The sequence below is a fragment of the Petromyzon marinus genome, chromosome 15 (assembly GCF_048934315.1).
Source record: "Petromyzon marinus isolate PM22_M1 ecotype Great Lakes invasive population chromosome 15, UKy_Petmar_22M1.pri1.0, whole genome shotgun sequence".
Classification (NCBI taxonomy): Eukaryota; Metazoa; Chordata; class Hyperoartia; order Petromyzontiformes; family Petromyzontidae; genus Petromyzon; species Petromyzon marinus.
Window position 1 is genome coordinate 3,896,114 of NC_133681.1, and position 23,430 is coordinate 3,919,543.

Here is a 23,430-nt window from a genome sequence, read left to right on the forward strand (position 1 = left end):
TTTGGCCCCGACAGCTCAGCCTGGGGACCCATGGACGAGTACGGCTAAAAATCGACGGATCGACAGCGTGCGGGTTTGTACAGCGGACAGGGTGACAAAGACAGAGGAGATACTTGTGGAGGGGAGGGGGAGTGGGGGGGCACTGGCAGCCATGCAGGCGTTGGTGACTGCGTAACCGGTCAGTGAGGTGGGGGGGGGGGAAGGGGGCGTTAAATTTCCGGGTACTGACCTCCACATGTATTAAAAACACACCCACTTTAATTTGCGCAACGCAAGTACGATGCGCCGACACACCGTGGGTGGGATGAACACGCATGCGAGCGCAGTGTGCCGCCCGTTCGATCGCCCGTGCACAGCAGTTGAAACGACGGTGCAAATCTCCTTCCATTCCCAACCTCCGCCTCTGTCCACCCAGCGGTAGTAATGGGTACACCGCGGCTGATCGGCAGGCCGGGTGTGGCGAGTTAAGCGTGGGTACTCAAACCTCGTCCAAGACGGCTGGCCAGCTAACCATAACACCACCGTGGCAACTGCCTTGTTTCTCTGTTAACAAGGTGAAGATGTTATGGTGTGCTGTAAACCAGTAACCGTTTTTTGACCAGTTTTTTGTCATTCAGTTACTGGTTATGGCAAATTAAAAGATTTTAACAAACCCATGTAACCACAAATGAATTTCAGAAAAACCATGCATATGCACGGATTATGTAATAACACAATCCACCCTGCTCCAGTCCGTCGGTAGTATCTGTCAGTATGGAAGATGACGGGTATCTAAACTAGGTAAGGCCCACTGAGCTATATAGCTCTTTTTCAGAAGCGACCTGGCCATCACAAATGATAGATAGCTCAACGCAGTGGCGTGTCAAGTGGAAATTCATAGCAGCCAAATACTCTAGGTGCATGTTTGTAAATGTGGAGGGAAAAACCGGTGGACCCGTAGAAAAATCCACTCAAGCACAGGGAATACACGCAAACTCCAAATATACAGCAGGCGTCAGGGTCGGGATCGAACCCACGACCTCCTGTATACCAGGCGAGGTAGTTAACATCTCACTACGTGGAGAGAGACATGCAAACTCCAAATATACAGCAGGCGTCAGGGTCGAGATCGAACCCACGACCTCCTGCATACCAGGCGAGGTAGTTAACAATTTCGCCACCGCGGCAAAATGCGTTTGCATATTTGCTCGTACCATAGTCCTTAATTTGCTCTGTTTGTACCTCCCCCCCCCCCGACTCATGGACTAATGGGAGTATAAAAACCTTGAATCATATTTGGGAAGTCTTACAAATACTCTGTTCTAATGCATTGTTTGTAGTGATTGTGCCCCTTGTGGCTTTGTAACCAGGGGGCACACGCCCTGTTTGCCCACCCCTAAGGCCAGGCTTGCTTGTCTCTTGCGTCCTCTTGGATTCTTGGATAATAGCCTGAATATATTACAAACACGTGTAATCCCACGCGTGCAAAAGCGTTGACCGTCTCAAAAGTTTCCGCATGTCGCCGCAGTTGAGATCGAGTAATTCCACAAATTGAAGCTTTCATTTTGTTTTTTTTATTTGCACTAATGTGCAGCTTGTATCGGCACCGAGACCGTTTTTAATTCACATAACACATTTGTGATTGACACTTACTATTTTACAAAAGACATCTAAAATAAACGCGGTTTTTTTCCCATACAAATCACTGTTTTCAAAATACATTTGCCACACAAACGAATGCAGAAACACAGCGACAGTCAAGTGTATAGAAATAGACAGTCTTACGTTCAAAATTCGCGCTCGGCTTTGCACGATGTACAACCGCTTTTCAGAGATAATCATTGCACTATCGTTACGATTAACCTGATCCAATGGAATGTTCAAACAGATTTGCTTGTGTTTTTTTATGCAAATCAGGTTACATACTCTAACACCTTCTAGTACTGCTAATGCAAGTGGCAATAAAGCTTTGGCAATTTTAAAATGTTAACATGACACTCCTTGAGTGGATTACACACGTGATGACATTCTAAGATGTAAGAGTGATATATCACAATTTCAAGACGCTTCATATCCGACCGTTACATATCCTCGTTGGCCATTTAACTGCCCACGCCCAGTGCTGTATTTGAGCGTGGTGCAACTCTCATTGCTATAGGCAATCACATATCTGACTATTTCACGAATCTGCCCACACGGACTCCAGAGAGTCAGATATGCGGCATTGCGCTGTTTTAACACGACACCGATGTCCTCTTGAGTGCCTTAAACATCACCGACAGGCTCACAGGAAAGCATTAGAAGACGTAAGAGAGATTTTACAATTAATTCAAAAGCACTTGCCTCCAGGTCTCACGCAAACCCCCTTGGACAGGCGTGAAGAACGTTACAGCATATATTTCACTTAGCATTCCCATCATTTAGCCGAAGGGAGGAGTGTCTGGCTAGTCAATGCACGCGCACGTCAGGACTCTGAGCGGGCAATGCATTGGCGACGGCCGTGTGCGGGTTGACGTGAATTAAAGCGAGCGCACACCACCAGAGAGAAGGTTCACTCTCTGAGAGCGGACCTACTACAAAACAGAATGCATCGCGAGCATTACGAATGTGGATGCTGAAAACACACTTCGCGTGAAGAAAACTCCACCGAGTATCACAGTTGGAAGTCTCCGTCAAAAAAGCCACAGCAAGTCACGGTCACGGGACATTGAGACACATTACTCGCAATGCAACGATGCAGAACTCCCACAAGAATCTAATTACCGTGATGTACAAACTCGGCAGGGATAAGGCCTAAAAACCTAACTTTGTTGTTTACCTGCGGCAAACTATTGTGAAAGGTCTATCCGAAGAGATGCAGCTATGTTCACACTGTGCTGAAGCTAATGTTCTGAAATACAGAACCATTTGCCAACGCTGTCAATACAACGCAAGCCAGCCTGCCATCTATTCCCGAGCATAAACTGCCCCTATGAAATCCAATTAGAAATTCCCGCAGTGTCGCGTATAAATTCTTAACCGTGGAGAGGACTCATAAATACAATTCCATTTACCAGGAGCGGCTTGCGACGGCAGGCGTGATGATGTCAGGGGTGGACAGAAACACATCTCTCACTGGGACGGTCAAGCAGCTTGCCTAGAATATTGAAATGCTACGACCACGTACGTTGCCATCCGAACTTATGGGACGCTTAAATAGAATATTCAGAAATGCATAGTGGAGGGTTTTGTTGTTGTTGTTGTTGCCTAGAGGTATACTGAGAAGTGTGTTCATATACAGGGCACGTTCTATGGTCGACGAGTGGATAATAAATGGTACACTGTTTGAACTGAAAAATAAACTGTGCCTTCAAACAGTTGCAGCAGTTTGAACATTCTGAGCGATGTTTTTTTTTAACTCAAAGACACAGTCTATCAAAAGCGTTAAAAGGTAGCACCATGGTTAGCATAAAAAAAATTCATATTTGTTTAACCAGTGACCCTACTTGCGGCTGATTGTCATGATTGTGCTGCACACAGCCCTCCGATGTGCGTCTGTCGGATCCTCTCGCGAAGCTCCTAAAGAAGCCCCCAGAACTTGCAGCGAAACGTCGGTCATCATGCAGAACAACAAGCGGCACGACCCATTAGACTCAACGGAGAGCTATTTTATGAGCGACGCTTAGCGTTGCGTTCCGAGCCCGTCAGCTTCCCCAGCATGTGCATGGGTCACGGAGGGCCATATGGACTGACTGTTCCATTTCATCAATCTGCAGCGTCTCGTTCCAAGCCCCTGTGTGCATTTGGCTTATTTGTCAAGCACCATGTGCTCAAACTGCTGTCATAATACTTTACTTGTTGTGTGCCAGATCTTGATATTTACAGATTGGTTGAGCAATTACGCACTGGAGCGAGCCATTCAAAAAAATATATATATAATGCAAAACGTGAAATGTGTTTTGTTTTTTTGGAATGTTCATCATCAGTAGTAAACACACGTTTAAATGTACAGATGTTTTTGACGTTCTAAGTCAGATATAACATCCAGTGTACACTATATTACACACTTCTATTAGTCTGAATTATAATTAAGGCCATACATATCCAAAATATTAGGTCCACATACAGAACATTTTCAAAGAGGATTGTTACCACCGTCCTAACGCAAATACGATTATGCTAAACAAAACGCTGCCCAATATATCACTTTGTGATGTACGAAGTTTTGGCATGACATTGACATATCACATGAGTTGTGGTGATGATCATCGTTGTGTGAGTTATTTTGGTACAACGATGACAGCCCACCAGAAACACACCGATAAGAGGGTGATGATGATGATCCCTGGCCCTGAGAAAGATGCATCGCCCTCTCGATAAAAAAAAAATCGCACACCTTGATGACTATTGAAGTGCTCAAGTCGGCTAAAGTTGAGAACTTTGTCAATTCAACTTATAATGCCGTGAGCATTCACAATCTGTTCAGTCGGAGCATCGGGTGAATTGGTCAGCAGATACGCCACTGCGCGGGTTTTCGCGGTCGTGCTGTGTGGCTCTCTCGTGCGTCATCGGGCTGTGCCGCATGTTGATCCCGGCACGCGGAGTGAAACGTCGGGCATTGTGCAGAACAGCATGCGGTACGGACCTGACAATTTCATCGGAGAGCTAAAGGGCAGGATGTCTTACCTATCTGCCAGCTGTTGACACTGATATGTTATGCATCTCATGGACCATTCAATGGATGTGCCAGCATTTTATCATTGCACAAACGGTGGCTGTGAACTCCAGAAAAAAATAAAAACTCGCATAAATCCAACCTCCCCAGCCAAGTGCATGGCCCACTAAAACCTTGCCAACAGGTGAACTGTTCGGCGAAATGCCACTCTCCGGTAGCGAGGCATTTAACGATGGATCGATTTTTAATTTTGATTTAAAGCTTTCATGACTGCAGGGATTCATATTCTTGGTTCTTCGGTAAAGTCAATAAAATGATAAAAATAAAACAATAAAATAAAATTATCTCGACGTTTCGGCCACAACACAAGTAGCCTTCCTCAGGTGAAGAAACAGAACTGTCGGAAAGATAGCGCTCTAATGAACACTGCTAAGCTTGGCAGCGTCTTTTAAGCTGGGTGGGAGGAGCAGAGCGCCTTGACAAAGGAGTTTACATATCAACAGAAGAATTTAGCATTGAAGTAGCTGTGTTAATGTGATAGATTATCAGCATGTTCAAGTCAGAAATTAGCATGTAACTGGGAGATTAGCACCACGGAAAGCGACGAGCTTTGTTCAGACGGACGAGTCAATCTATGTTCGGACTTTAACATCCTGCTAATCCAACACATTAACACAGATATTTCAATGCTAAATTCTCTCCCCCCTCCTCCGTTCCGAACATAGATGGACTCGTCCGTCTGAACAAAGCTCGTCGCTTTCCGTGGTGCTAATCTCCCAGTTACATGCTAATTTCTGACTTTAACATCCTGTTAATCCAACACATTAACACAGCTACTTCAATGCTAAATTCTTCTGTTGATATGTAAACTCCTTTGTCAAGGCGCTCTGCTCCTCCCACCCAGCTTAAAAGACGCTGCCATGCTTGGCAGTGTTCACTAAATCGCTGTCTTCCCGACAGTTCTGTTTCTTCACCTGAGGAAGGCTACTTGTGTTGTGGCCGAAACGTCGTGAAAATTTTATTTTATTATGTTTTATTTTTATTATTTTATTTCCATTCTACGTGACTTTACCTAAAGAACCAAGAACACAGTTACTTTATGTTAATAGCTCAGCTTATTGGAGAATATATTGAGTACATTGATTATATTGATGTAGTTTATATTTAGTTCTTTCACATCGGTTTATTGTATGATAGTTGGGTAGTTGCAGTTATTTAGCGTCAATATACTAAATGCCTCTGTTGATATGTAATCTCTGACTTTAGCATAGCTACTTCCGTGACCAGTTACATGCTAATCCCTCACACTAACATCATGCTAATCTCCCGGTTACATGCTAATTTCTGACTTTAACGTCCTGCTAATCTATCACATTAACACAGCTACTTCAATGCTAAATTATTCTGTTGGTATGTAAACTCCTTTGTCAAGGCGCTCTGCTCCTCCCACCCAGCTTAAAAGATGCTGCCAAGCTTAGCAGTGTTCATTGGAGCGCTGTCTTTCCGACAGTTCTGTTTCTTCACCTGAGGAAGGCTACTTGTGTTGCGGCCGAAACGTCGTGAGAATTTTATAAAAGTATGTTTCATTATTTAATTATTTCCCCTTCTACGTCACTTTACCGAAAGAACCAAGAAGATGAATCCCTGCAGTCACGAAAGCTTTAAATCGAAAGATACATGCATGCATACATACAAACATGCGCGTGACAACCTGTTATTCACGATTGATGCGTGATTTTGCTTGTGCTATATTTAGAATACTGAAGCAAACAGAATTGCACAAATGAGACGGAACAATCTAGAAGCAAATGCAAGCGAGATGGAAAATTGTGAGAAACGAAACAATCACAATTGTTCGATTCGCTGATGGTGGTGGGGGGGGGTTATCGTTATATGCCTCTCAGTAATTATACTTTCTCAATTAATCCTTGCTCACTAATTGGCTACCTGGTCATTTTTGTTTACATGACCTGTCCCAGCATTATCGTCTGCAGGGCAACGAAAGTTAACTCGCGATTATCGGTGGGCAGATTATCCGGTTTGCAAAAGGACAGTGCTCATTTGTAACTTTTAAACGCGCGCTGTTTTTATTGTCTGCTCCTAGCCCGTCGAGGGGTCGGTTACTGAGTGCCCATGTGCCCACATAAAGGTTGGAAAGTCAACTGATTGCTTTTACAAAACAAATATTAACAGATGGCATTGTATGCGTAGGTAAACAACACATTATTGTATAGTCTAGTGACATTTTTTTGTAATTGCCCGTGTTTTTACTTTATCCGGGGCCATCCCTCCCCACCCATAACTTCGGATAATTGAGAGTTTCACTGAATGCTCTCACCGATGGGCTCAGTTGCCCACACGCTACTTGAGTGACCTTTGCAGCTCGCCGTTGGGGTTGTTACCCGCTGGGCTCTTGGCAGTCACGGCAGCTGTGCATGTCCTCGGTGAACTTCTCCACCTGGATGGTGAGGACGCTGAAGGAGAAACGCGTCTGGAGGACGACCGTGGCTTCTCTGACCACTTCTTCTCCCTTCCCGATGTCGTCTGCGCACACACACACACACAAAAATATAGCGACAGGCCAATGAATTAGTCTAGTGGCAAGTCCAGTTCAACATGGGAGTAAAGTTCACCACTGAAGTCCAGTTTACCATGGCCGATGAGAGTCCAGTTGACCATGTGAGTCCAGTTGACTATGGGAGTCTAGTTGACCATGGGATACCAGTTGACCATGGGAGTCCAGTTTACCATGGGAGTCCAGCTTACCATGAGAGTCCAGTTGACTATGGGAGTCCAGTTTACGATGGGATACCAGTTCACAAAGGGCAGGGGTCAGCAACCTGCAGCTCTGGAGCTGCATGCGGCTCTTTAAGGACTGTTTCGTGACATTATTTATTCAGGACCACCGTCTCGTATTCACGTGCATTGCGGCTCTTGAAATATTTGGGTGTTTTTTTTTACCGAATTCGACACAGAATGCTCTATTTGTTATTTTGGTTGCCCACCCCTGGATGAGATGGATGGACAGCCAATAGATTCTTTTTGCAATTTATTGCACTATTATTTTGCTCAGAGTGGGATTTTGGGCAGCATTAAACCACCCCCAACCACTGCCCACCACTACCCAAACCAAGCCCAGCCCTGTGACTGTGGAGGGAGCAGTGGGGGGGGGGGAGCACCTACCCAAAAGGAGGCGGGGCCTATATGAGAAGGTGGCGTGGCCTAATGCGCAGATCCTCTGGAGGGAAGATATGAAGAGGGGGCCTCATTAGGCAGGCGTGGGGCCTGAAGAGCGAGGGTCGGGCTCTAAGTAGGAATGGGCGGGCCCTAATGAGGTTGCATTTCTCTGTTGGGTGAAGGCAGTAATCGTATAATCAAATATGTGCAGCGGTTGGCAAACCTTTAGTGCCGCAGATGCGGGCCAACGACCGATGGGTACAGATTAAAGGCAGTAACCCGTGATCGACTGTAAATGGATGGCCGGTGATGGGACGGAGCACTCGAAATGTGCCAGGCAAGGGGAGGATCACAACCTGATGGTGTTAAAGTTCAAACACTGGACGGGATGGAAGCTGTCTCGGTTGACAGATGCAGCGATGGGCGAGAGAGAAGTGGAGAGGCCACCACGAGGAGATGTATCGGTGAAGGAAAGGGTCACGCCCCAGCGGCCCAAATAGTCCAAGGGGTTTGGAATAAGCTTAAAGGCTGCTCAAAAGTAAAATCAGCATCGTGGGAAAAATACAAATGAAAATGTCATTAAGGAAAAAAATACATTGTAGTATTTCGAGGGAAAAAAAAGGATGGGCGTGATTGTTCCTTCTCTGTATAAAAATAATAATTGACATCGCAGGTCATTACATCCCAAGATGATTTGTGTGAACCTAACTTGGGCCTTTGATGAAAATCACCAGGAATGCATCCCGATCTCATCAGCCCTTACACTGAAAGCGGGGTCGATCTTGCATTTATTGTGCTTCGATGGAGGATCATTGTGCATAAGACAGGTGCTGTTTTGTAGGTTGCTGCAGGGCACTTTTATCATCAGAAGACAGTGCAGCAAAAACACAATTCTTGTTCTTTGCTCCAATGGCGATGCTCCCCGCCTTCAACAACCCGCAGTGACCAGTGTGGTGAAGTATGCCCAAACACCCACATACCCTGCGTGGCGTGCGGAAGCACTCATCCAGCAGTGCATTGACACAAGGATTGTGAATGTAAATGTACAAACACGTTGCCTTTGTATGTTAAACTTCTTTCCGACCATACGTAGCCAACCGTGCTAATCGAAGGTGTAGGGGAAGGACAACTGAGTTTTCAATCTAGGTGATTTAAAATTGCATAGCTCCAGTGGCTTCCTAACATCGGCAGCAAGAGCGTTCCAGACGGCCGCAGAATCGCATCTGAAAGTGCCGGGCGATGCAGTGACCGCCGCCTTTGTTCGATGGCTGAACCAAAAACCGCTGTTGCTTTGAAGACGATCGGAATTAACCATTTTACAATTGACGAGTGTCACCAGCGACGTGTGGACTTTGAAGCCAATGGCTCCGACACAGTGTGTAATGTTACGGGCCATAGGCTATTCAGATTTAAAAAAAACAGTCATGCCTAAATCTTGAGTAGGTAAAATCTGAAAGAAAAAAAATAAACAGGGTTGTGAACAGACGCAGGGGGATTTGAGAAACTTGCACCATTGTCTGAACTGCCACGCTAGGACCAGGAGGACTAATCGAACCGGCGATCTCTGGATTGCAAGTCCAGTGCGCTCACCATTGCAACATATAAACAAAACGTGAATTTCTCCAGACATTTCTATATCTCTGGTAACCAGATGTCTACAAAAAAATATTCCACGTGGATACCACAAATGCCCCCCAAAAAAAACCGAGTAGAAAATTTAGTGGCAATAGTTCAGCACAAAGTCCATGGGGTTCATTCATGACGAGGCTGGGCAATTGGTTGCATTTTACAGTACCCACGCCTTTAAAGTATGGCACACTGCAACAACAAAATCAATATCCTGCTCACGTACGCAGCAGCACGAACCCTCGCGTGCCAGCATGGGCACGGGTTGTTTATTTGTTTATTTATCCGCAAACGGTTTCTCGTTGGAGCGCAGTGGCTTCCCAGGTTTATAAAACCCCTGGGGGGGGGGGGGACTCACCGACACAGACGTGAGCGCAGATGGCGCAGTGGTTGATGGTCAGGGACCAGAGGTGCACATCGTGCACAGAGCACACGTGGGGCAATGCAAGCAGAGCCTCCTGCACGTCGGTGAACTTCACAGCCCTTGGTGCACCTGCAAGGCATTGCACCAATGCACACAAATCACCGCTGTGTGTGTGTGCTTTTTTGTTGCTGTGATTCAGCAACTGAGTCTTGAGAGTCTGCCGTTGTCTGCAAGAAGGAATGCTTTCCGTGTGGGCCCACATACGTTGCTAACCAGGAACATTTCCCAATCGCACACAGCAGTAACGAAGTCGAAATTCAGTTGCAACCTGCACATTTTCACACGGAATTTTACTGCAGGTTATATTTTGTACAACGACAATTTAAAATAAATCTTTAAATTTTAATCCCCAGTGTCGCCTATAAGCATCTCTGCATACCTATAAAAGCCACGGGCCCTAATTAAATTATGTGACCATTTAGAACCTAGTGTGTCCCTCGGTTCTAAGTGTCTTCCCAGTGTCCTGATTATGTGCTCTTTATCGGGATCACGATTATGAACGAGCCGCTACCCATGCGAGGCAACAGCCATGAAATGATTTAAGGATTCATCTCCCCGGGGTTGCAATGAGTTGGCATTATTCGAGGCTCACAATTTTGTCTTAAAAAAAAAAATCGATCCTTTTCTGCGTCGTTTCTGCCATATCGCTTGTATTGTTTCGTCGTTTTATTTTCAGTCTCATGGGTATAGTTTTCTTTTCGGATCCCTTAAGCTAACGTTAGCATAACATTTTGCATATAAGTCATAGCTCCATGTCAAGCCTCTGCTAGGTGAAGGTCTCTCCCGTTGTCATGCCATTTGGGGGGGGGGGGGGTTGTTTGAACATACTTCACCACCCTGGTCAGTGCGGGTCAGGAAAGTGTGCGGGACGGTGGGGGGGGGGCAAAGCAGCCAGACCCGGTTAAGATGTAACTTGTCGCTGGACTTAGCCGTGGCCAAGATTCGAACTCAGGTGAGCAGGTTTATCGCACAGTGCGCTCACCATTGCGTCGCAACTCAACATTCACGTAGAATTTACAGAAGATGTAAATACCAAATTGTCAAATTAACAATTCGATATATGTATTACGAGCACAATAATTCATTTAAATCAATGAATTGATGCATCGTTACTTGACTACTGGGCAATACGTTGCCGTTGCATAGCATGCACGGTGACGAAGAATGGATGTGTGTTGTTCGTTCCCAGTCATGTGGTGTTCATTAACGGGAAAGTAGGTGAATATATGTTTGTAAATAGCTCGCAGTTTTGCACCATTTGGGGCAAAGCAGAGATTTATTACGTTCATGCTGCAAGTACAATGAATTGAATGAAGCCAGTCATGTGTGTAATGAAGCTACTGGTCAGACAGCCAGAGAGAGATTAACAAACGGTCCGCCCACATTGGCCAGATGAACCACGGCATGAGGTGACCAAGAAATAAAGTGGTAATATAAATTAGTCGTAATGCAGGTTTTTTTTGGGGTTCGCAAAAATAAACAATTGGGCATGGTACAATCATGATCACACACAAACACGTAGGCTTTCGCGACCAATATCATCCATAAGAGGTTATTTTTTTTATTTTGGGTTATATAAATGTGTCCTTAAACCCGCCACCATGCGACACAGCCAACTAGTAAGGGTTATCGCGTAAACAGAACGTGGCCAATTCGTCACGAGTACAGCACACCGGTGTAATGGAGAGCCAAACCACAACAATTCACAATCTGAGTACGACGTTTCGCCAGTAGTTACAACTAGCTTCATCAGACGGACAGCCAGATTTGTGGCGAAGTCCAGCTGTTGATGGATGATATTGGTCACGAAAGCCTACTACGTGTTAAACTGCTCGTAATGCAACAATACACCCACACTATCTGTTGGTCGGGTATAGCGATAAAGTTAAATTACAATTGGGTGAGGCAAATAAAGTTGCCAAGGAAAGAGTTAAACCTGGAAACATATTGTTGTGTATAGCAGAACCTCAATAAAATTGCCCAAATCAAATGTCAGATGTGGGACTCTGTTACCTTGGGGAATAATTGACTGTAGTGGTGTCAATAGGAAATAAAATAAACGTTACATAGGGGAAATGTCCAAAGTGGCAACATTTAAAACATGGTTTTACTTTTTTTTAAATAACTGTGACATTTAAAAATTCAACTTATTCGGTAATATGCATTAAATATGCGCATTGCAATTGTTAATTAACAGATTAAAATGCATAATATGATTATCTTATAAGTAAAATAGCGGCTTTATTTATTTACTTATCCCATAAATGGAAACATATTTTTACGTAAGTTTCAATGTGTCCAGAAAGGATAAAAATATACATACACCTAATCTCTGCCCAGGTTACGTTCTTGAATATAGCCACAATCGGTAAATCTGCAGACTCTTTAGTTCGTGGCTTTATCATGGGTACCATGCAAATCGTAATTCTATTGCAGTCTTCATTTTACAACATCATTGATAATAATGCAGGGGGGGAGGGGTATTGCACGTCGAACATCGATGCCTTCAGTTTCAATTAATTCATGACCTGAAACAGCGGGGATTGGAAGTATCCCTTATACCCTTTAGTGATTCAGATCCCGTAATAGGGTATTACATGGCCCAATGAGCACATGTGAATTACGCTCCCGCAGCAGCAGCTGGATAGCCTATATAGCACAGTAAAGCTTGACAGGCCATGAAGCACTTCATTAAATTGCAGCAGTTCAGATGAATATTTATTTTTCTAATTTATGCTCGAATGAAACTGGAATGCAGAATGGGAATTGATAAATAAAATACGCGCAAGGTGATGTTCTCCATAACGCATTGTGCACAAACTTTAAAACAGATGTTTGTTATTGGGTGCCTACATTCTCATACAAGAGTACCTGCACAATCACTTAAAATCATTCCACTGTATGTTGATTAACTGTGAATAATCCAACCAATAATGGGTACGGCATATTATCAGATTAACACGATCCATTGCAGTTTATATGACTACATTAACCGCCCTCTGGTCTTCACACCTTATAGGCTTGCAGTGATGACATCACATTTACTCGTCGATTTATTACCTAAACAGGAAGACTTATTCATATTTCTGGACAAATCGCCTGATGATGCTGGTTGTTGTAATCACCAGCGAAAGGTCGTACTCGGATTGTGAATGTTGTCTAATTTACTCTCCAACACACCGGTGGGCTGAAGCAGTAACTAATTGGCACATTTTGTTTATGAGGCAAACCTTATTAATTGGCTGCGTCGGGTGGTGACGAGTTTAGCGACACATTTATAATCACGCGACTTTTCCCAGAAATAACCTTTATTATTGAGGAAAACATAAATAATTCATCATAAAACCCAAATAATAAACCAAGATTTCCCATGTGCTTATTCTAATCCCCTTGACACGCTCTACATCTTCCCTCTCATCTCACTCGATCCCACTCAACCCACTCACCACTCCAGCAACAAAGACTTTCTGCGGTTTCCCAGTCAACCTTCATACAGAGGGAGGTCACTCGTTCTCCTCTGCTGCCTCCACTGTCTGGAACTCCCTTCCTCCAGGTCATCTGCGCTGTCAACCCCCTGCCTCTGATCAATTCAAACTCAAGACTGCCTATGACTGCCTATGCCGCCGTGTCTACGAAACAAATGATTCTACTGTTTCTGTACAGCGCTTTACGAAACGGTCACATGTAAATGGAATATAAATCCACATTAATTTGTGATTGAATTGAATCTAAAACATTCTTCACGATGGAATTTGTCCAATTCCCCCCACCACCCCCCCCCCCCCCCCCATTTCATGGCTTTACACCTTTGACTGATGCTAAGTGTCTGAACAAAAATAAATCTTCTGTCTTTGCTGGAAGTTCACGTCTTAAATATAGTGGGGTTGACGGTGCGTTTCAAAGTAATTTGTATTTACACTCTAAGAATCTGATGAGTTGCGAAGCTCTTTGTCACAGAATACCTGCTGTGCAGACAACTATTTAAAACTATGTTTATTTTACTCTTTGTTTCTTTCGGTGAAGTCACGTAGAAAGAAAATAAATTAAATAATAGAATACGACGTTTCGATTGCTACACAAGCAATCGTCATCAGGTAGCACTAAATTTGAGAGAGAGACAAAACACAGACACGGAGGCACACAGACAGACACACAAGCAGAGAGAGACAACACAGAGACACACAGAGAAAGAGACACACAACATAGACACACAGAGACCCAATGCCTCTGTGTCGAGGCCTTAAATAGAGAGAGAGAGTCCACTGAGCCTTATACAATGTAGTTCTATTTCAGATGCGACCTGGCCACAAATGATAGCTCAACGAGGTGGCTTATCATGTGGAATGTTTATGTATACATATATAAACGCATGTTTCTAAATGTGGAGGGGAAAACTGGAGGGCCCGGAGTAAAGTCCATGCGACCACGGGGGAGATAAAAACACGCAAACTCCAAATACACAGGCATCGGGGTCGGGGATTGAACCCACGACCTCCTGTATACCATGCAAGGTAGTTAACATCTCCTAGTCACCGTTGCTGGTGACGCAGCATGCGTGCAGTCTGCACCATGAGCACCCACGACCGCCTATTGTGTACCGGGCGAGGTCGTTAACATCTCGCAGTGTGCGTGGAGCCTGCCCACCTTCCATGAGCACGAGGAGGACGTCTCGCAAGATGGTGACCGTCGTGAAGAGGACAAAGAATGAGAACACGAAGGTGCATATGGGATCCGCAATCTTGTATTCAGGCTGGAGAGCAAAGAACAGATGGCATAGATGGGTTAACGTACCATGCAATTATTTCCGTGCAATTTTACGGACATTTTAAATACATTAACAATGTAAATGTATTTTTTAATATATATTCGGTAAAAACGAGCGATTTAAATGTATTTGTCAATGATTGTTTAATTTTTCTATCTGTCTAGTAAGCATACCCCAGTAAACATGTAACGTTGACCCAACGTTCGCAAATGTATTACGGAAAAATACGTACGGAAAGGACGTATAAACACGTCTCATAGGTAAGTATTTTTCAATATTTTATTTTAACCACACCATCAGCATCACCTCCAAGACACGCATGGCGTAGGAAGGTCCTCATCCAACAGCGGACAGCCTAAGGGCTGTGTGCACGTTGAACTTCTTTCACACCTTACGTAGCCAACCGCGCTAATCAGAGGTTTGCGGGGGGGGGGGGGTAGGGGAAGGACAACAAAACTAAACGCAAAAAGCAGTTCGAACAAAAAGAGAGTTTCCCATCTCGGGCCGTGCACCTCCAGCCGCTGTCATTGCACCCACGTCAGCACTGCACCCACGAGAGAAAACCGCGTCCCCGCGCGGACGCACCTCGGCGTAAATGACGCACGCGGCGATGAGCACGCCGATGCTCTGCAGGAGGTCCCCGACGACGTGGATGAAGGCGGCGCGGACGCTGGGGTTCGCCTGCGGGCCCGACACGGGACCCTCGGCCATCGTCAGCGGCTTGGGCTCCGTGGCGTCGGCGGTCACTCCCCCGTGACTGTGCAGGTGGTTCGCCTGGTAGAGCGTGAAACTCATTCTGTGCAACACCACCACCACCCCCCATTCGGCAGAAGGAATGTAAAACATTCAAATCAGTCATCGGCCAATGCGTTGTTCCTATGCAGTGGAGACTTGACTGAGCCAACCATACTCTTTGGTTCTTTCGGTAAAGTCACGTAGGTATAGAATAAAATAAATCACGACGTTTCGGGTGCATCAGTCTGCCTCAGCAGCAGACCATGCTCTCCCACCTGATGACGGACGTTTGTGTTGCGCCCGAAACGTCGTGATTTATTTTATTTTACACCTACGTGACTTTACCGAAAGAATCAAAGAGTATGGATTCCTGCAGTCACGATAGCTTCAAATCAAGATTGAGCCAACGATGATTGAGACTAGGCTTTAAAGAAAGCTGTCTCTTGTGCGGACCAATCAGTTTCAAAGACGATGCATATATTACAAGAGCGTGTTTTTTTTTGTTTGCATGTTCACCACAAGTATGTGTGTGGTTAATTCAGACATGATTCCTTGCGAAAGATTTCAATTTGGTGTTTTTAACATCTTACCACCTGTTTCATTGCCAGAAATGGTAAAACCTATTCTTATACCAACGATTATTTTTGGGGTCGAACGTTTACAGGCACTTACCGTGTGCGTTTTGTGTTTGTGAAACGTTTTGTGTTTGTGAAACGTTTTGTGTTTGTGAAACGTTTTGTGTTTGTGAAACGTTTTGTTGGGGAAATTTGGGTCCGTACAGATTCACACGGATTGCTGCTGCGGTGAGAAATGGTTCACGCACTGAATTTAAAATCGACAAGTCACTGTATGGATCTACCTGGTGTTTCACTGCACTTAACCTCGCCTGTGAGTGCAGGTTGCTCAAGGGTGGGTCTAGGACTGATTCAGATTCTCATTAGCAACCGAAGTTGACCCCTGCCAGAAACTGAACTCAGGGGAATCGGGATCATTTCACAGTGCGATGATCACCGCACTGCCACTCCACTGCAAATAATATCGTACATTTTTTGGTTATTTAAACACATTATTTGTTGACAGTGCTGTTGACAATGCTGCACAATTACAGATGACAAAAAGCTCAACATATTTGTCAGTAACACTGCTCTTAAGAGGAAAATACATCATCGGCGACGCTTCAGGAAATGGCCCTTCTCCCTAGCACTTTAAAAATATGGCCCTCCTATAAAGAAGGGCCAATGCCCAAAACATCGCCGACTACGCAATGTCCTATGTTATTATACAGATCCCCAATGTAACATTTCCTCAACGTTTGTTGAACTATTGGTGACATTAACTAAACACAGTATTAACCAGTATGGTATTTGCAGTGTCTGCGTAGATTCCATTTCAACATCGCGTTTGTAGGTCTTTCATTCCTTGCCGTGGTGCAAGGAATGAAAAGGGGGGGGCCTGGTGCAAGGAATGAAAAGGGGGGGCCTGGTGCAAGGAATGAAAAGGGGGGTCCCTGTCCACATATTGGACCTCTGTGAAAAAGAGCTTCCTCCAGTATAAATAAAGATTCTGATTCGTATTCAATTCCCACCCCACCCTCACTTCTTAGCCCAGAAGTTGGGCACCCTCTGATACATGGGTTTCAGTGCAGTTGCACCGCCTGCACAATCTATAGTCATGCCACTGCCTTGCAAATAGAAGGGGATCTCCCATTGCTGCCGTATCCAGCTATTCCATTGGTAGGCTGTCACACAGCAACAGCAGCAGCAGAGGCCATGGATAAGAACATCCACAGCGGTTTAGTTATCGAAGTCAAGAAGGACCGTTTGTCAACCACAACTGGCAATCATGGGAGCCAATGGGGTCTAATCAAATCTCGCATTTTCACTTACATGACGTTTACAGCGATGGCACAGCCAGACGTGACGAGCATGGCTGTCCCCTCGATCTCGAAGTTTTTGTAGATGAGCCTCAGGGAGGCCAGGTACACCAGGACTCCCGTCACCACCCAGATTGTCAGCACCGACAGCAGGGCTCCAAGGATCTCTGGCATTCCAAAGCACACAGGCGGACTCGGGGAATTGAACTCTGGACATACAAAAGGGTTTACTTTTTTTTAGGAAAATGAATGCGACACAAAATAAACTGCCATGCTCATCTTTTATTTTGTGTTACTGATTCTGTTCTCGGTATCGAACGATGAGACCGATTGTCAATTAGAACCCCAACACAGTGCGGTACATCATTTAAGTTCACCTGCCGTGTGTAGAAACGTTTCTCTGCAGCAGGATGTGTAGAAAAGTACAGGGCCCCCAGTGTGGCTAGATCAGGCCACTTGAAGAGATCTCAAAAGTAGTTCTGTGACACCACATTTCTAAAGGGCGATTCTCTAACGCGCAAAAAGACGCTGTAGTTCCAGAGATGATGTTTTGTTCATTTCATTATATTATATCAGTAGCACAGCCTGGACTAAATTGTGGAAAAATATTTGTGTTTTTATATAAAGGTATTAATCATGATAAAGGTGTTTTTGGGTTAGAGCGTATAAATGTGTCGTTAAGCCACCACCACCCGACACAGCCAATTGGTAAGGTTTGTGACGTAAAAAACAACGTTTCGCTGGTAATTGCATCCAGCATTATCGAGCGTTTTTGCTCGAATTTGATGTAATAACCAGCGAAACCTCGTACTCAGATGGTAAATGTTGTTGATTTACTCTCCAACACACCGGTGGGCTGAAGTAGTAACTAATTGGCACGTTTCATTTAGGTGACAAACCTGACTGGTTGGCTTGTCGGGTGGCGGTGGGATAACAACACATTTACACTGACGCGATGTCATCCAAAAAAAAACCTTCATTATGAATAATAATATTGGTCGCGAAAGCCTACGTGTCAAACGATATGTGTATTCATGTGCTGTATTTGATCAACACAGGACAAAAAAAAGCCTTCAGTACCAGCCCTGTACCATCCGAAGTTCATGGTCTTGGTGGGGGGGCGTGACGACACCCACAGTGAGAAGAGGCTGATGGAGAAGCTGGCAAAGTCGGCAAAGAGGTGCGCCGCGTCCGTCATGATGGCCAGGCTGTGTGCCAAGAAGCCCCCTGAAGCACAGCACACGCCCGTCCTTGAGCCCAACGTTGGCTCATCAGTGCCGCGCAGGGTGGGATATGCCGACAATTATTTTCTTGATTTTTTTTTACCCATTACGGATTACAAATATTTATGATAGCCAAGCGAGCGCCGCCATAGTGGCTCTCTACGCGAACAGATATTGTTAAATACGGGGTGCGTGCCGTAGTATGTTGGAAAGAGAATGCTGTATCTCTTTTGGGGTTGGGGAAATAAAACTGACGTGAAATATGCACGGAATATGAAAATATTTGCAAGTGGAAAAAATATAATCCAGCGGTGGAACTGCTAAACCAGCAGTTGCACTGCCAGGTTATATTTTTTCCGCCTGAGTACGACCGCTTGTGTTGCGATCGAAACGTCGTGATTTATTTTATTTTACACCTACGTGACTTTACCCAAAGAACCCAAGAGTATGGATTCCTGCAGTCACGAAAGCTTCAAAACAAGATTAGCAAGTGTGTCGATGAAACAGACCTATGTGGGGAGCAAAAAGTCAACACGTTGTGACTCAATCTCGAATTGAAGCTTTCGTGACTGCAGAAATTACTATACTCATTGGTTCTTTCGGTAAAGTCACGTATGTAGAAATAAAATAAAATTGTAATGAATCACAAGTAAAATAAAATGTTGTGACCTGTGCTTGTCCGCCACTGCCACCAACGCAGGATCACCAAATAATTTGAACCAAGTAATTTGTTAAATCTGTTAAGTTGTTCAAATAATCAATTAACTTCTTACGTAGCCGACAGCATGTGTGTTTCATTAGCATGTTAGATGGTGTCCTTTTTTCAGGGATTTGTTGAGCGAACTGAAGATGACGTACTTTTATTGAATCTTTATTCATACAGTACTGGCAATAGAGCAACGTATTAAAACATTACATTAAAATGTAAAATGCAATTATAACTTTATGGGAACACAATAATGCAATAATCGTCATATTATTCGATTTAAAGCTTTCGTGACGGCAGGGATTCATATTCTTGCTGTGATTTTCACACCTGATGATGATTGCTTGTGTTGCAATCCAAACGTCGTGAGAATTTTATTGTTCTATTTGTATTATTTTATTATTTCCCTTCTACGTGACTTTACCGAAAGAACCAAGAATATGAATCGCCATATTGTATTGTGAAAAAAATATATCATGGCAACGTTCCTGTACACAACCAGTTTTGGATTCCTTCAGAAAAATAGCCGTGGGCATATAGATAATTATACATCATGGCATGTTTTCACAATGTGCAACAAGATGTTCGATTACATTTCATAAGGGGGATTATTTAGCACCTTTGCTATCACCCATTTTATCTGGATGTTACCTTCGGGCGCATTACTATGCTGTGCAAACCTACGCTTTCAAAGACATCCACTATTTTGCACTATTGGGTGCATCGTTTCTCAAACTCCAGTCCTGACAGCTCACCATATTGCAGATAGTTTTGATTACCAATCTTTTACATTTACATGCAAATCAAGCTACTACATGTTTCACACACGTGATCGGTTTTTTTAATGTTGGAAAGCTGCACCACAAGAGGACTGGCATTTGAGAAACACAGCGTTCGTCCATTCTTCTTGTGTTTCCATTTCAATTCATATAACTACTGTAATATGATGCACAAGAGTTGCACTTTAATGTCCACATTGTGGTTGAAGTGAAATGCATTTCAGCAGTTAAATCCCTCAATGTGCAAATCAAAACGATACGATGTATCCCACGCAAGGTCGTATTATAGATCGCATTAAATTTAACACCCAAGTCAGACCAAAGCAGCATTTATGGAGCAGAATAAGTGTGTGTGTAAATTCTGAAGGACAGCATGGCTTGTGATCGAAAGCGGGTCTTCTCCAACTCCAGTCTTTGCACCTCACCTCGCCTCATTTATAAATCAATGTATACTCGCTATGCATCACAGCCTCATGTATATTCAATACAGAACTTTTCAGAATGTGATCGAGGGGCCTGAATGCTGAAAAGTCTGCAGCAACGCACGGGGGGACGCACGCGTGGAATTCCAGCGAGACAGAAATAGGAGCACGTGGATCAGAATAATATAGAATATTAAGAAGAGTGGGCTAGGCTTCCCCTCCTCTAAAAATTCCACATTCCCGATTGTTGCCACTGCGTGAGTAGGGGGGGGGGGGGGGGGCAGTGAGCCCAATCAACAGTGCCGGATTAAGCTAGTGCGGGGCCTGTAGCATATGTTATAAAGGGGCCCTAAAAAACATTAATATTAAAACATTTTTTTTACTTGCACAGTAAAGTCATTGTATTTTTTCATTTGCTATACAACCAGATAATATGACAAATCACTAACCTTAAACACCCAGTCGTTCATAAAAGTTGAAGGCAGTATAGTACTATAGTAATAGAGCAAGTGCAGAATCACTGAACCGGAATTGATAGCTTGAAAGCATTTAGTGCGGGGCCCTTGAAAGTGCAGGGCCCGTAGCTACTACATATGTTGCTACTTTTGCTACTCGGGATAATTAATCCGGCACTGCCAATCACCCCTCCCTCTCCCCTGCCGCGTGGGCACTTGGCGTCGGATTTCTCGTCGTCCCCTCCGTCTTTTGCGCTTTGTACCCAGGCTCTTGTTTAAAAGATATATATAGTGGACGAGAGAAGAACACGTCACGAGTAGGGATGATGGCCAGTGGGCAAGAATAATTATGCAGAGTGGCAACCAAAGGTAGGAAACACACCCAAGAAGACATTCACCACGGAGATGGCGCAATTGGTGCTTTGCTAGACCATGAAAGATGGTGACGGCACGGGGAGGATAACAGGGGTAGACTTTGTGGCGGTGTGAGCTCTTTTTCACAGATGTCTACTGGACGTCTGTGAAAAAGAGCTTTATAGCTCATCGGATTCCTCCAGTCTAACTAAATATTCTCATTCTAAATATATTCTGAGCGGCAGGAGCATTCTTCACAAACAACAATTCATGGGTTCACCGAATAAGGATCAACTACGGCACACTCCAAACGATGTGGCAGACTTCGCAGGCTGAGCAAAAAAAAAATGCCAGAATGTGCGATGAATATTTCCGCATGAGGCGTTTCAGCAGCGGGACGTGACGAGCGAGAGAGGCCCGCGGCTCCGCTCTGACGCTCTCACCGAATATCTCCCCGGCCATGAACAGGAGGCAGATCACGGCGGCGATGCAGAGTTTCCTGCGTGCGTGTCTGCGCTCTCCCTCCGAGCGGTCCGTGTTGCGGGCCCCCCGCGCGTGGCAATAATGGCGGCCCCCACACTCGTCCCCATCACCGCCGCCTGCGCTCAGCGTCTCCAGGTGCAGTCCCTCCAAGCCCGGGTCCGATGCAGCTCGCCCCGACGGTTTGCTCCTGAACGCACCGTTGAGGCCGCTCATTGGTGCTGGGCTGCAGGCGACACCCGGTGCACAGTCGTCTTCACTCGAAAATTAATGAATAAACATTTATTATCAAAACTAATACGTGTGTTTTTTTTATTATCAGGTAAGGCCCACTGAGCTATGTGACTCTTTTTCAGAAGCGACCTCGCTATCACAAATGATAGCTCAACCAAGTCGCTTATCATGGGGAAATGTGTTGCAGCCAAATTCTCGAAAAGGCGTGATTCTAAATGTGGAGGGAAAAACCGGAGGACCCGGAGAAAAATCCACACGGCCACGGGGAGAACATGCAAATTCCAAACATACAGGCGTCAGGGTCGGGATCGAACCCACGACCTTCTGCATACCAGGCATGGCGAGGTAGTTAACACCTTGCCACCGAGGCATTATGGATAATATTGGTCGCGAAAGCCTTCGTGCCAAACCGGCTGCGTATGTCGTTACACGGTGCGGATCGTCGCCGTGAGCAGCATCGTTTTTGTTCTCATGCCCTTTAAATTATCAATTCGTCTTAATGACCTCCCGCTTGATTGTGACCTCAACAAAGATGGCATCAACGACTGCAATTCGTGTTGACCACTAAGTGCCACTGCTTCAGCGCGCGGATCACGCTCGGCTTTTCAAACAACTTCCCTCGCTTCTCTGCGCTTGCCGGTTAGCCAACCGAAGGACACGCGTGCACAGTGAATTATTGCCATTTCACATCGAGCGTCAGCCCCGCTACATCGGCCACCAGTGAAACTTTACCCGTGCCATGCAAATGTGAAGCTTGCGCAATGCAGCGATCGTCGTCAGCACCGTCATTTTGTTCTTCCGCCCTTTAAACCACAGCTGAATTTCAATGCGTGTTACGCTCTGCTTATTGCTAATGACCAAATTTTACAAGTGCAATTTATCCTTTCATTGCATCATTTGAAAACATTGCTATATTTTTAATTATTTACTTGCTTCCCTGTAATGTTACACATTTTGGCAAACCCCAGATTTTGGCTGGGCAACCTGTGAGAAAGAGCTTCATAGCTCTTTAGGTTGTTCCCGCTAAAATTAAATATCTGCCTATCTAACGAGGTGACATCAATTATTGAAATGTATGCAGCTCATTAAGTGCCATGGCCAGTGCTCGATCGTGCTGGGCTTTTCAGACAACTTCCCTCGTCTATACCCCATGTCCACAATTCCGAGTTCACCAATCAAAGCGTGTGCAAGTAAATCATTGCAATTTCACATTCAGCTTCAGACAAGTGAAAACCAGCAGACAGCTAAATACACCCTATACTTTGTAAATATGAATTGCTTACACTGCATCATCAATCAAGACGTGTCCAGTAAATTATTGCCATTACTGAAATCTGAAACTTCGTATAGGCTTTGTGTGATTTTATTTCTACAAAATATGTTTTTAAAACACAACCAAGGATGTGTCATTAATCACATTTATGCTGCTCAGGAAGCACCACATTTTATCTTCAAATCAAAACATTAAAAAATGTGCTGGATTTATAATTTATTTTCAAATATACATTATATATTGTATTTGTATGTGACCAAATACTGGAATG

The 23,430-nt window shown here is 44.6% G+C and overlaps 1 protein-coding gene across 5 annotated transcripts in view; it reads right to left on the minus strand.

Annotated features, from left to right (window-relative positions):
- Positions 1 to 1,542: 1,542 nt before the first annotated feature.
- Positions 1,543 to 23,430, minus strand: part of LOC116942590 (proton-coupled zinc antiporter SLC30A2-like) — a 45,697-nt gene continuing 23,809 nt past the window's right edge. For all 5 annotated transcript variants that reach the window (XM_032954674.2, XM_076067221.1, XM_076067219.1 and 2 more), the window contains 7 exons: positions 21,616 to 21,878; positions 18,314 to 18,460; positions 17,247 to 17,400; positions 15,211 to 15,421; positions 14,505 to 14,610; positions 9,795 to 9,929; positions 1,543 to 7,177 (listed from right to left, as the gene is read on the minus strand). In XM_032954674.2, coding sequence (XP_032810565.2) covers positions 7,032 to 7,177; positions 9,795 to 9,929; positions 14,505 to 14,610; positions 15,211 to 15,421; positions 17,247 to 17,400; positions 18,314 to 18,460; positions 21,616 to 21,878 — 1,162 coding nt within the window. In that variant the 3' untranslated portion in view covers positions 1,543 to 7,031. The remainder of the gene's footprint in view (positions 7,178 to 9,794; positions 9,930 to 14,504; positions 14,611 to 15,210; positions 15,422 to 17,246; positions 17,401 to 18,313; positions 18,461 to 21,615; positions 21,879 to 23,430) is intronic.